The sequence below is a fragment of the Mauremys reevesii genome, linkage group 15 (assembly GCF_016161935.1).
Source record: "Mauremys reevesii isolate NIE-2019 linkage group 15, ASM1616193v1, whole genome shotgun sequence".
Lineage (NCBI taxonomy): Eukaryota > Metazoa > Chordata > Testudines > Geoemydidae > Mauremys > Mauremys reevesii.
This window is the reverse complement of record NC_052637.1, coordinates 30,052,873-30,066,677: the sequence shown is the minus strand read 5'-3', so window position 1 is coordinate 30,066,677 and position 13,805 is coordinate 30,052,873. Positions and strand designations below refer to the sequence as shown.

The 13,805-nt window shown below is 55.0% G+C and overlaps 1 protein-coding gene across 6 annotated transcripts in view; it reads right to left on the bottom strand.

The window, feature by feature from the left end:
• Positions 1-283: 283 nt before the first annotated feature.
• Positions 284-13,805, bottom strand: part of UNC13D (unc-13 homolog D) — a 48,295-nt gene continuing 34,773 nt past the window's right edge. For 5 of the 6 annotated variants that reach the window (XM_039501433.1, XM_039501434.1, XM_039501432.1 and 2 more), the window contains 13 exons: positions 13,358-13,478; positions 13,115-13,258; positions 12,684-12,782; positions 11,197-11,403; positions 10,722-10,790; positions 9,446-9,525; positions 7,727-7,832; positions 7,560-7,631; positions 5,164-5,247; positions 4,104-4,224; positions 3,100-3,223; positions 1,910-2,115; positions 284-1,314 (listed from right to left, as the gene is read on the bottom strand). In XM_039501433.1, the coding sequence (XP_039357367.1) occupies positions 1,208-1,314; positions 1,910-2,115; positions 3,100-3,223; positions 4,104-4,224; positions 5,164-5,247; positions 7,560-7,631; positions 7,727-7,832; positions 9,446-9,525; positions 10,722-10,790; positions 11,197-11,403; positions 12,684-12,782; positions 13,115-13,258; positions 13,358-13,478 (1,540 nt within the window). In that variant the 3' untranslated portion in view covers positions 284-1,207. The remainder of the gene's footprint in view (positions 1,315-1,909; positions 2,116-3,099; positions 3,224-4,103; positions 4,225-5,163; positions 5,248-7,559; positions 7,632-7,726; positions 7,833-9,445; positions 9,526-10,721; positions 10,791-11,196; positions 11,404-12,683; positions 12,783-13,114; positions 13,259-13,357; positions 13,479-13,805) is intronic. The other variant, XM_039501435.1, reaches the window with a different exon arrangement.

Genomic DNA, 13,805 nt, shown 5'->3' with positions numbered 1-13,805 from the left:
GCCCCGGGGCCAGCGATTTAAAAGCTCAGTGTGGTACCTACTTTTCCTGGTAGCAGAGAGGGGAAGCTATCTAACGAGCAGGGGCAGCTCTAGTGATTTCGCTGCCCCAAGCACGGCTGCACCCCATGGGGGGCGCTCTGCCGGTCGCCAGTCCCGCGGCTCCGGTGGACCTCCCACAGGCACGCCTGCGGATACTCCACCGAAGCCGCGGGACCAGCGGACCCTCCGCAGGCATGTCTGCGGGAAGTCTACCGGAGCTGCCTGCCGCCCTCCCGGTGACCAGTGACTTGGCGTGCTGGGGCCTGGAGCCAGCTCTGCTAACGAGATGAACACTTTCCCTCCCCCCCCAGGTATTTCCACTATGAGAAGTTTAGTTACTTGTAGCAGTAACTAAAAGATGGGAGAGAAGTAGTCATGGGACGGTCCCCTTAAGGCAAAGGGCACCTGCTCTGCACCTGCCTGCAGCAGCTGAGCAGACCACAGACCTCCCAGGCCCTGGCCCCAAGCCAAGGGCCCAGCCCTTGCCCAGAGCCACATTCACGGGGCCTGGGTTTGATGAATTCAGGGTGGCGCTGCTCTGCAGCAGGAGTGCTAGTGATTTCCCCACTGTGGCTGCTGCAGTAGCTGCCCAGGGACAGAGTCCTGCACTTACCCTTGACAGCAGCTCTCCCCTTCCCACCCTTTCAGCTCTGCTCCCTCCCTGCTGCTTAGACAGCAACTCCTGGAGCAGGAGCGAACAGCTGCTGCTGCCCCAGCGGGGCCAGCTGGATAGATTTCAACCCCTGCCCCACCCCCCGCCATGGCTTTGGTTGCAGCTTTTTATGGCCTCCCCCCATTTTCCCCTCCTGCACCACCTGGAGAGCAGAGTACAGCATGGCCTGCAGGGAATGCAGCCGGACACATCGCACACCCTACTGGCACCTGACAAGCTGCTGCCGACTAGCCAAGGTTGCTGATGCTGGGTTGTGATGGGAAGCAGCACAGGGCTCCCCCCATCCTCAGCCTGAAGCCAGGTCAATTCCACAAACAGCTGGGACTGGAGACTGCCGCAGCCTAGCTTCACCCCCCGGGGTCCTCCTCGGCAGGAGCCCCTTTGCTGCCAAGGGGGCTGGGATTGGATGGTTCTTTGCAACTGGCGTGGTGGTTTGGACCCTGCTCCCGTGGCTGAGGCCTGCTCCCCTCTGGCCCGGTTCCTGCCCGGCTGTCATCACACACTCTCCTTGGACTGCTTCGCCCGCTGCTTGCGCAGCTTCACAAAGGCCTGTGCCTCCTTGTCCCCTTTTCTGGACTCCAGCAGCTTCAGGAGCGAGTCCCCTGGGGTGAGGTGAGAGAGGCAGGGGTTAGAAAGAAGGGGAGCAGAGAGACTGGTCCATTCAAGCCCTTCTTCCCCTTTCCAGGGAAGCCTTCCTAGGAAACCCACATTCAGCCCCCACGGCTGATTCCAAGCGACAGCAAAGCACATGGCTGAGAGGGCTACAGCTTCAGCCATAGCAGAGTTCAGGGCTGGGCCGATAGCCACAGCTGCCCCAAAGTGACCCTAGAGCACAGACTCTATGGTGTGCTCAGGGGTGGGCCCCTGCACGTGCCCCATCTGCAATGGGCCCCCACTATCAGAAAGCAGAGACGTCTAAGTCCCCCGCTCCCAGGCCAGCTCCAGAGCTGGGTCCATCCCCTGAGGCTCAGTATAACAGGGCACTGGCACAGAGCCGGGCCAAGCACCCACTGGCGGGCGCTCAGAGATCACTGCACACCCTGCCGCAGAAGAAGGGCTCGCGACTGGGTTATCTGGTGGCACAGCTGGGGACGCCAGGCTAAGTCACTGGCCCAAGGCGGCACAGCGAGGGAAGCAGCTCCAGGGAGGGGAGGAAGGTGGAGGCAGGGGAGCAGCTGGAGACAAAGCCAAGGCTACCAGTGGGTTTGGGGTGCATCAGCGGTAACCGGGTCTGGGACACCCGGGCTGGGTCAGCCGCTTCCTCGTTTCCGTTCAGCCCCGGTACATCGCAGAGAGGGAAAAAGGCTTCTCCTTCCAGGTCGTTGGCTCCCACCTTGTCGTAGTCGAACACTGTGAGCAGCAGGCAGGCGCCGTTCTGCTGGCATTTCTCGGGAGGGACCAGACTGCAGAGAAGAGACAGGCACAGGCCTTCTCAGGCACAGGGCAGCCCACCCGCCAGGAGCAACAGGCGGAGGCTCAGCCAGGTCCAAGCGAGGGGCTCAGACCCTGTGGAGCCCAGATTCTATGGTGATGGGCACCCTGTGACTACTGAAGCAAAACCCAGCTGGCAGTGAAGGGGCCAAACTTGACTGGCCTTAGCATCAGGGCAGAGGAAGCTAAACAGGAATTATGTCTAGTGCCAGAATCCCAGAGACATCCCTGCCCCCAAGGGCTTCCAATTGGAGTAGTTATAGCGAGCAGGGAGGGCCCTGCTGCCCGGTCACAGCCTCAGTGTGAGTGACTTGCCAATGGCTGGAGAACCCAGGGTCCTGTGCTTTATAAACCCACCTGTGAATAAGCAGGGGCTGGCCGGCAATCAGGAGAGAACAAATGAACCCCATGCTCGGTACTGGCTCTGCTCCAGTACTCACAGCACTGGGTATTTCCCATTCGGTTCAACGTGCCCCCGCCCCACAACCTCACCCCTCTAATTTTCGTGCTGCTTTGGTGAGGTGCCCACCGTCCCCTCTCAGCCGGCAGCCAAGGGCTTGGAGCCTCTCGGGCAGGCAGCCCCAGCTTTCCACCCGGGCAGATGTTGGCCTGGCCCCACCAAGAGACAGAAAAGCGCTGTGTGTACGTTTCATTTCAGCTGCCCGGGAAGGCCCAGCGCCCTGCTCCAGGCCAGGCTGGGCTCGCCCTACCAGTGGGGCTTTGCGCACACAAGCCTGAGTGTTAGGCCATCTGCAGCGCACGCGGCTCTCTCTTCCCAGAAGGCCCCAGTGCAGGATCTGCCCCCCGGCGAGCAGAGGAGCAAGCAGATCCTGTTGGGAAGGGACAGTCTGGCCACTGGGTGGGGACAGCATGTCTGGGCGGGGGGCTCTATGCTGGGCTGGTGCTCTCTGGGGAGCAGGCAGTGGGAAGCAGCCAGGATGGCTGCTCATACGTACAATTCAAAGGCCTCGTCGAACAGCGGGTGGAGCTCGTTCTTCCAGCACTGGGTCTCGCGCGCCACCACCTCGGGGAACTCGTGTCGCGGCTCCAGGGTCAGCTGGACAAAGGGGTCGCTGGAGCCTAGGGGGGCGGAAGAGAGCCTGAGAGAGAGCACAAGGCTGCCAGAGGATCCCCTCGCTCCCAAGGATCAGTGCTGTGCGTGCTGCAGGGATTGTTTATTCCGCACTGGTGTGGCAAAGCCATGCAACAGCCGCTTTCCGCCCTCCCTCCCCCCCACACCATGGATCTAACCTCCAAGGGCGCGCGGGGGCTACAAGGGGGCATAGTGCGGGATTGGTTCTCTGGGGCTTCTGCAGCACAAGAGTTTCCGGTTTGCAGGTCAGTTTCCCCTCCACGAACCCCGCTGGGGGCACATGTCCTCTTGGCACCTGGACTCTTCCAATCAATGGACTAAACCTGGCGCTGGCTGCCTGGGATTATCAGCTAACGGGGCTGCCACTGCGTTCAGGTGAAGTAGCAGTGACCTCTCCTGGACAGCTGCATGAATTACTGTCTGTTCCCTAGAGATCACCCCAGAATATCTAGGCCAGGTAAGAGGGGATGTGCGCATGTGGCTCTGGAAGATGCTAGTCTGATGCCACCCCCTTGCTGTGTGTGCACCCCACACGTTACCTGGAGTGGAGACAAACCGGGATCGGTTCTATGAAGCGAGCCAGACCCCCTGCTTAATCTGCTAGGCTCTGTGCTGAGCTCCGGGCATATGTTACAGATAACAGGATTTCACAGGTCATGACCAAACTAACTTCCCTGGGGTATTGGGCTCACAGCTCAGCGCTGTGCACAACTGACCGCAAAGGGGCCCCTCTAGGCCATGTGCCAATGCTTTTGTCATTGCTCTCCCACACCCTGGAGCCACCGGCTGCATGCATCAGCTCTGATGCTGCGCAGGACCCAAGCGGCACCTTGTCGCTGACCGTTTCCGCAGCCCGTGGGCTCTCACCGTTCGAGTCCAGCGGGATGAGGTTGACAGCGTTGAGCACTTCAACGCGGAGCTTTTGTTCCGAGGGGCGGTAAAGAGCTTTAATGGTCACTGCACCGTACTTCTCGGAGCTGATCTCCAGCTGAGACGCGAGGAGCAGAACAGAAACAAGAGTTCGCCGGTTACGTGAATCACTGGTGCTGCCAAGGGGTGAGCATAGGGGTGCATTATCGGGGTACAGCACCCAGCGCCGGCATCACCGCAAGAAAGAGATCCCGACACTTCTGTACTGGAGTTAGGTACGTGAAAGGTGGACATGGGAGCGACTCTCCCCTCACATCTCATCCGCTAAACTCCCAACCACCTGTTCCTCCCCATCACTCCACCCCATCCCTCAGGATGCTAAGTAGCACTTTATCCATCCCCAGTGGACCCTGCCATCCTGCACTGTGGGAGCAGAGGACAGGAAGTGGAGGATGGGAAGATCTTGTGATTTGATTAGGAAGGTTTATAATCAGGTCCGGGGTTGTTGACTGTTAGCACATGTCTACATTGCAATAAAACACATGTGCTGGCCCGCAAAGGAGGGTCCCAGAGCCCAGGCTTCACCTGCTTGTCTATACTGCAGTTTTATAGCCCCATAGCCTGGGCCCATGAGCCCGAGTCAGCTGACACAGGCCAGCCACAGGTGTTTTATTGCAGTGTAACCGTAGAACAACATGTAACGGTCAGGCCCAGCTTAGACAAGGAAATACAAACAGAAGGGTCGTGTTTTGTAAAGGGACGGTTTGATGCAACTCACACTCACAGGACTGCAGGCTGGTAACGTCCTGCTTTATTTAACTGGATCACAACTGGGTGTGGGGGGAGGATTTCCACTGACTAAAAAGGAAGTCGGTGGGTGGGTGGGTGTGATGCATGGCTCCAACCCATCATTCACTAGGTAGCCCAGTTAACCCTATCATGACCACTTTCCTACATGTGACTATGGAAGAGTGAAGTGAGGGGACAACCCAATGGGGGTGGGCAGGGTAACGGGGCTTTATTGGGAAGGGCCAGGCCAGGCTCAGCGCACTCTCACCTGCTCTCGGATTCTCTCGCTGAAGTAGCTCTGGATGAGTTTTCTGCTCGTGGTGGAGCGGAGCTTCAGCCCTTCCTCCAAATCCTGAGAGAATGGGGGTAAGAGGAGAAACACACCCAGTCAGGCACTCAGGCCAGCAGATACACACAGGCTAGCAGAGATCAGCACTCACATCCGCGCTCTCAGGCCTGAACTCGAACCCAGAAGTCCCCAAGAGGGAGAGCACAGCAGCGAGATGCCACCAGGAGGTTTAGGGTGGGAGGGGATCGAGGGGCATTCTCTTCCCATAACCGTGCCAACATCTGCAGGAGAAGACAGCCCCTGGAAGCCCAGCAGCGCCTGCCCCACCACTGCCACCTTGGGAACATTTAAGTGGAAACATTCTAACATGAGAATGGCCATACTGGGTCAGACCAATGGTCCATCGAGCCCAGTATCCTGTCTTCCAACAGTGGCCTGTGCCGGGCGCTTCAAAGGGAATGAACAGAACAGACAGTCGAGTGATGCATCCGCAGTCATCCAATCCCACTTCTGGCAGTTGGAGCTTCAGGGACACCCAGAGCGTGGGGTTGCATCCTTGACCATCTTGGCTAATAGCCATTGATGGACCTGCCCTCCATGAACTTAACTTTTTTGAACCTCGTCACAGCCTTCCCAGCAAGTTCCACAGGGCGACTGTGCGTTGTGTGAAGAAGTACTTCCGTTTGTTTGTTTTAAACCTGCTGCATACTGATATCATAGGGTGACCCTTGGTTTTCGTGTTATGTGAAGGGGTAAATAACACTTATTCACTTTCTCCACCAATCATGATTGTATAGACCTTGAACATATCCCCCTTTGGTTGTCTCTTTTCTAAGCTGAACAGTTCCAGTATTTAATATCTCCTCCTGTGGAAGTTGTTCCATACTCCTAATCATTGTTGTTGCTCTTCTCTATACTTTTTCCAATTCTAATACATCTTTTTGAGATGGGGAGACCAGAACTGCATGCAGTATTCAAGGTGTGGGCGTACGATGGATTTATATTGTGGCATTCTGATATTTTCTCTCTTATTATCTATCCCTTTCCTAATGGTTCCTAACATTTTGTTTGCTTTTTTGACTACCGCTGCACACTGAGATGTTTTCAGAGATCTATCCACGATGACTCCAAGACCTTTCTTGAGTGGTAACAGCTAATTCAGACCCCAATATTTTGTATGTATAGTTGGGATGAAGTTATTTTCCAATATACATTGCTTTGCATTTATCAACATTGAATTTCATCCGCCATTTTTTTGCCCAGTGACCCAGTTTTGTGAGGTCCCTTTTTAGCTCTTCGCAGTCAGCTTTGGACTTAACTAGCTTGAGCAATTTTATACCATCTACAAACTTTGCCACCTCACTGGTTATCCCTTTTTCTAGATCATTTATGAATATGTTGAAAAGCAACGGTCCCAGTACAGATCCTTGGGGGACTCTGCTATTTACCTCTATCCACAGTGAAAACTGACCATTTATTCCTACCATTTGTTTCCTATCTTTTATCAAGTTACTGATCCAGGAGAGCATCTTCCCTCTTATCCCATGACTCCCTACTTTGCTTAAGAGCCTTTGGTGAGGGACCTTGTCAAAAGCTTTCTGAAAGTCCAGGTACACTGTACCCACTGGATCACCCTGTCCACATGTTCGTTGACCCCCTAAAAGAATTCTAGTAGATTGGTGAGGCGTGATTTCCCTTTACAAAAGCCATGTTGACTCTGCCCCAATGTATTGCATTTATCTATGTGTGTCTGATAATTCTGTTCTTTACTGTAGTTTCAACCAATTTGCCTGATACTGAAGTTAGGCTTACCGGGCTGTAACTGTCAGGATCACCTCTGGGGTCTTTTTAAAAAAAATCAGCATTACATTAGCTACCCTCCAGTCATCTGGTACAGAGGCTGATTTAAGCGATAGGTTACATATCCCAGTTAGTAGTTCTGCAATTTGATATTTGAGTTCCTTCAGAACTCTTGCGATAATACCATCCTGCCCTGGTGACTTATTACTGATCAATTTGCTCTTCTATTGACAACTGTCTGGGACAGTTCCTTAGATGTGTGACCTAAAAGGAATGGCTCAGGTGTGGGGGATCTCCCTCACATCCTGTGCAGCAAAGACTGATGCAAAGAATTCATTTAGCTTCTCCACAATGACCTTCAGTTCCTGCCACTCCTTGAAGACATCTCCCTGATGAGAGGGGCGTATTCTGAGCTCTGTCCCTGCAAGGGAAAGGGCTAGCGATTTACTAGAGCATGCAATAAAAGCTTAGGGCTCCAGCAGCTTTGTGCACAGGCAGGCTCCCTCCTATTGGGACCCCTTGGCTGGGAGATCACTCTGCTAGAGCCAGCTGTGACAGGTGCAGGAGCTTCTTACCATGAATGCTGGCGTGTGCAGGGCATCCGTTGGCAGCCCGCAGCCCTCAGCGTGAAAGCAGAGCTCCAGGTTCTACGGGAACCAGAGAGGAGTGAACAATTATTTGCTGTATGGAGACCCCTGAAGCCAGACCTCTGCCCCATGCTCTGCTGCCAGGTGCTACCTACCTGCAAGGCGAACCGCAGCTTCTTGTAGTACCTGGAGGAATTTTGCTGCTGGTTGGCTGCAGCTGTCAGTTCATTCAGGCTGTGGTTCCAGAGCAGCTCCAGGAGGCTGTAGTGAGTGGGGGAAAGGCAGAGAATGGATTGCAGCACACAGCGAGTTCTAAAAAGGCCAGTGCAGCACGGCAGATACTGTCAGTCCCTGGGCTGGAAAACCTAGGACCCTAAGGCCTCAGTAGAGACATGAAGCTGTTGGTCTTAGCTAAGACATAAGTGAAGAGAAACCTGGGCCAGGAAAGGAGGAAGGGAAGTGAAACGTGTCAGTGTGTGTATTGGGACATACTTCTATTGCAAGCGGAGCGCAGGCTGGTTCCGCTGCAGTAGAATAGAACTATCTATTGCAATGATAACCCATACACTGCAAACTGGGGTGATGGCCTCAGCTCATACACTTTCAGGTCAGAAGGGACCATCATGATGATCTAGTCTGACCTCCTGCACCTTGCACGCCACAGAACCTCACTCACCCTCTCCTGTGATAGACCCCAACCTCTGGATGAGTTACTAAGTCCTCAAATCATGGTTTAAAGACGTCAAGTTACAGAGAATCCTCCATTTACACTAGTTTAAACCTGCAAGTGACCCATGCCCCACGCTGCAGAGGAAGGTGAAACCGCCCCGGGTCTCAGCCAATCTCACCCAGGGGGAAATTCTTTCCCAATCCAAAATATGCTGATCAGTTAGACCCTGAGCTTGTGGGCAAGACCCATCAGCCAAACACCTCGGAAAGAATTCTCTGTAGTAACTCAGAGCCCTCCCCATCTAGGATCCCATCACCAGCCATCAGGGATATTTGCTACTAGCAGTCGCAGATGGGCTACATGCCATTGTAGGCAGTCTCATCATACCATCCCCACCATAAACTTCTCAAGCTCAGTCTTGAAACCAGTTTGTTTTTTGCCCCCACTGCTGCCCTGGGACGGCTGTTCCAGAACTTCACTCCTCTGATCGTTAGAAACCTTCGTCTAATTTTGAGCCTAATCTTGTTGCCGGCCAGTTTATATCCAATGTCAGCCCTGAGGTTCTGACAGCTCTCAGGTTAGCCTGGCAGGTGGGAAGTGACAGTAAGTGGGGAGGTAGCACTCTATCCCTCGGCTCAGTGCTGAGCTGATGGCCCAGTACAGTGGTGGAAAGCACCGTGGTGCTGGAGACGGCATCCTGGGGGTATAGACTTAAAACGAAGGCCCTGAGCACTGTGGCGATCAAAGATCCCATGGTATTCTTCACAACTGCAGGGGTGTTTCCTGGGTGGTAAGCTGGCTGGGACATTGTGGTTAGTATGTTCCCTTTGCCTGAAATCCCCCTCAAAAAGCCTGTTGTGTGCAGTGATTCTGGGCTAGAAAGGCTGCCGCATTCCACCCCAGATGTGGCTGCACTGCAGCAGTGGGTGAAGGATCTCCATATATGTGATCTGCAGAGTGCTTTGGGATCTTCAGGGACAGCAGGCTCTATATAAGGTAGCGTAGTTCCTGAAGGAGAGAGAAATGATAACAGCGGAGAAAGCTCCCTACAGCGGGCTGCTGTGTGCAATGAATCACGACCGCAGTGAACCCATTGGTCCGGTCCACAGCAATAGACTCTAGGCTAATGGTGCTGATGGAACACTCCCCCCTTGCCCACATCCAGCCCACGGCTGATCCTTGTGGTCCCAACACCGCAGCTCACCAGTTAAAGTTCTCCTGGACCAGATGCTGGTTCATGTACTGCAGCTCCGACTCCAGGAACTTCATTAGGGGAATGATGGACTGTGGAGAGAAGAGTCAGGAAACTCAACAGGGAAAGGGTTTCTCAGGCCCCTGCCTCTATCTGGAACTTCTCTGCCAAGCAGCTCCCAAGCTCTTTGGGCCTCTCTGCCATTTCCCAGCCTGAGAGCTCAGCTGTGCCAGCCAGCACCTGCCTCCTACTCTGTTGTGCCCACCTGACCCTGCAGTGGAGCTGGGGCTGCTCCAGGGAGGCTTGGAGTTGCATGTGTGGCTCTTGTTTTGGAGAGAGCTTGTGCGCCTTTGGGCTGGGTCTGCCAGGAAGCAGCAGACATTGACAGGGGGCTCTGGATGTGGTAATCATCCCCCCCCCCTCCGCCTGTGCCTGGATTCTCTCTGCGCTGCCTAGAGCATATAACTGGATTGGTGACAGCCTGGCTTCCCCCACACCACACACACCTAACCCACCAGTCACAGCACCAACCCCCAGGCCTGCCCCACTTGGCTCCCAAGCTGCACTTTGACTGCTCCATCTGGCTTCCCAGTCAGTGCAGGGTGTGTGTGTGTGTGTGCGTGTGCACACACACGTGTTTGTGTGCGCACACGTGTGTGTTTGTGTGTGTGTGCACCCCTAAGATCTCTCAAAGGCATGGGGCGGGTAAGAGGGCTGGCACAGCCTGAGTGGGGAGGAGGTGGAGAGTTACAGCCAGGAGCCAGCAGGGGGTGCTGTGAGTACAGCAGAGGAGGGCCCTCATGGGCCTCTTGCACTTGGTATGTGATGAAGGGCCGGGACAGACCCCAGACCTAGACGCAGGCCAGTTCCTGGTACTGCCTGTGCTAGGGAGCCTGGCAAAGCATCTACCAAAGAGCTGGTACAGTTCGGAGCCGTGCAGCAAGCAGCGTGTGCCTCTCCCTTCCCCCAGGAGCCAGGCTGGTCCTGAGCAGGGAGAGGTGAGGCACCGTAGGGCATGCAAACCTCTAGCAGCAGTTCCCAACTAGGGTGCAGCTTTACCGGGGTGAGAGGGAGGGGGACTCCTCCCTGTAAACTGTCCGTGACAATTATTATTGTAGGGTTTTATGGCGTCCCTCAGCATAGCAGCCAGGCACTGAGGTGGACACGGAAGCATAGAGTCAACCCATCCGCCCCACGCTGAGGCAGGACTGGGTATTCCTAGCCCATCCCTCACGGCGCGGGGCCGACTGTCTCCCACCGGCAGCACATATCAGGAGTTGGCACCTACATCTTCTGGATCCTTAGAGTCACTGGAGGCCGCCAGGTTCTGGATGTGCCTGGAGATCCCGGCATCCAGCTGCCAAAGAAACACACACTTAGGACTCTGGGTTTGAGCCCCCGCATGCCCGAGGTTTCTGATGGTGAACCTGTCTTAAAGCTCAACCCCTTCATCACACAGCCGCATCTGCCTCCAGCACTAGGGTCCCTGATCTCCCTCCCGAACGAGGCAGCCCACCCAGCCCAGCAGCTGGGAGTGGCGGACTGTGCCCTGCTGCCTCCAAGACGTCACTGGACTGGGTCCCTTCCGACAGCAGGGCAGTCCCAGGGAGAGAGCCGGCAAGACTTAGCTCCATACTATTGGCGTCTCTTGGCCAGAGCCAACGGCTAATGGAGCCCATGAGCATATTTCCATTGGCTTCAATAGGCTTTGGATCTCACCCTATTTAACTGAGTCTTCACCCTCAGCCCAGGCTGGGGGTTACCTTTTTTGCGAGGTTCTGCACCACGTCTCTGATCTCGTGGTCGAGGCAGGTGATGGTGCCCTGCAGCTGGTTGTGCAGGGTGTGCTGGATCTGCTCCGGCTCAATGATGCGCTCCATTCGCTGCTCCAGGCGCCCCCAGTCCAGCTGCGCCGGCAGCTTCAAGATCAGCAGCCGCAGCTGCTCCACGTTGTTCACCACGATGCAGAGCTGGGGCGGGAGGGAAGAGGAAAAGCCCCATGTCGGTGAATACGCGCTACTCTTGCTGCCCGCAGCCCGCTCCCTCTGTTCCAGTCCCATCCTCACCCCCACACCTGGCCCAGCCTCCTCATTCGCACAGCCCCATCAGATCCACGGGGGCAACAGCACCCATAGGCCCATCGCGAAAGGCCCCCTGCACCCAGCCTGGTACAAACAGCTGCTGAGACACAAGCCGTGTCCAGCAGCACAGACAACTGGGGAAATGAGGCAGAGAACTATTAGGCTCCTGCCCAAGCCAGTGGCAGATCCAGACCCCAGATATCTGACTTCCAGACCTGCACTTTAAGATCACACTATGATGAATTGTCTGAGCTAATCAGAGGGCAGGGATGGCACCCAGTTCCCATGCACGACCATAGCTGGGCATTTATTTCCTTGCATTCTGATTGGACAAGGCTGTAACTAAATGTGCAACAGGCAAGCTCTGCAGCTCAGCCCCATCCCCTTCTTTGGGGAGGTAACAATGGTCTGATCCCGGCCAAGACCCCACAAATTGGCCCCAGCTGGCCGTGGCTATGAGCCACCGAGTGCAATCAGAGACGCGCTGGGGAAATGCATGCTGAAGGTTGGGCCAGCGTAGGAGACATTGCAGGCAGGTGAAAGCTGGTGAGTGGGATTATGGTCCCCATGGATCCTTGGAGCAGGGCAGCGAACGCAGGAACCATCCAGCTCTCGTAGGTACTTATCTGGCCCCTATTACTGTGGTATCTGAGCCCCTCATAATCTTTAATGTATGTATCCTCAGAGCACTTCTGTGAGGCAGGGCAAGGCTGTTATCCCATGGTACAGATGGGGAATTGAGGCACAGAAAGGCTAAGTGATTTGCCCAAGGTCACCCAGTAAATCCATGGCAGAGCAGGGGATTGAAGCCAGGTCTCCTGAATCCCAGGCTAGCATTAACCACTGAGAATATTCTTCCTCCCTGGTTCCCCCCGCAAGAGATCAATGAGAGTTTCCATCCCAAAATGTCCCAGGACTTGCACAGAATCCCCCAGTTCAAATTCACTCCCTTCAGAACTTGGGCCACTCACCTGCCAATGCACCCCGCAAATAGGACTATAGGGAACAAAGGCTGGGGTGTTATTACTCCCATCACAGCACTCTGGTCACAGGCCACCCCCCGCCCCTGCCCCACATGCTTTCTCTAGAGGCTGCCCTGGCTCCCGGGACAGCCTCCCAATCCCTCTCCTCTCCCTGAATTTCCAGCAGAGGCCGGCACTGACACTCACCCTGTTGGCTGCAGCCCCTTCGTCCCGCTGCTTCGATGACAGCTCCTCCGCCCGGGTCTTGATCAGCTTGCAGTATGTGAGAGCGATTTTACACATATCCTAGGGGATAGGGCAAGAGGCAGTGAGCTTGGGTAATGCACAGCGGACAGAACACTGCACAGGTTTGCGCTGGGGGCAGATGTCGGCTTTACCACCCCAGATTGTGCCAATCAGCCATTCTCAGCCCTGTCTCTGAGACTGACCTATGTCTGATGCTTCAGAGAAAGGGATTAAAAAATCCAAAGCACTCGACCGATGTGTATGGGGTAGGAGAGGAACTCCTTCCTGACCCCCTGCGGCTGATGCTCTGAAGCATGACATTTGATCACCACTTCTTAGCATAGTTACAACTTGCTATTACTGATTCAGCTAGACTGTCCGACTATACGCACCTCAACAAACTTCACCATGATCATGAAGGCTTCCTCTGGGTCCGGCCAGTCCAGCTGCTGCCAGGTTTTAACAATCTGAGCATAGCACGTGGACAGGTCAACAGTGGACGTGCTGTGTTTATTCAGCTCCCCCAGGGGAATCAGCTGGGTCGGTGGCGACAGAAAAAACATTTTACTGAGAAACTTGCAAATAAATCAACAAACTGGGGGGAGTTTCTCCCTCTGTGGCAATCTCACTGTTACCTGGTCCACCTGAATCGCTCTCTGGGTCCTCTCCAGCGCTATCATGTAGGTCTTCTGGAGCCACTTGGGGATGGCTTCCTTAAACCACTGGTGGAAGTCAGTCAGAGCAAGGGGGGCATCCCTGGAAATACAGACACATGACTGGTTTCTGTGCTGCAGCAGAACCAAGACGCGAGGCTACACATTCCACTTCCACTAAGACCTGAAAAATACCTGAGAAGGCAGCGTTCACAGCACATACTGCACAGCTGCCCACCTGGCAACACAGGACAGAGATCCATAGGCTGGCAGAAGAGCAGCCTAAAGTAGTAGCTGAGCCATGTATGTATCTGTCTCTGCCTCCCAGAACCCCGCTTGTCTGTATCGGAGCTCTAGCTCTCTGAAGGCCTGTTCAGCATCATGCCTGAAGCGTGGCAGGTGCAGGTTACATGAAAACCCCCACGTGGTC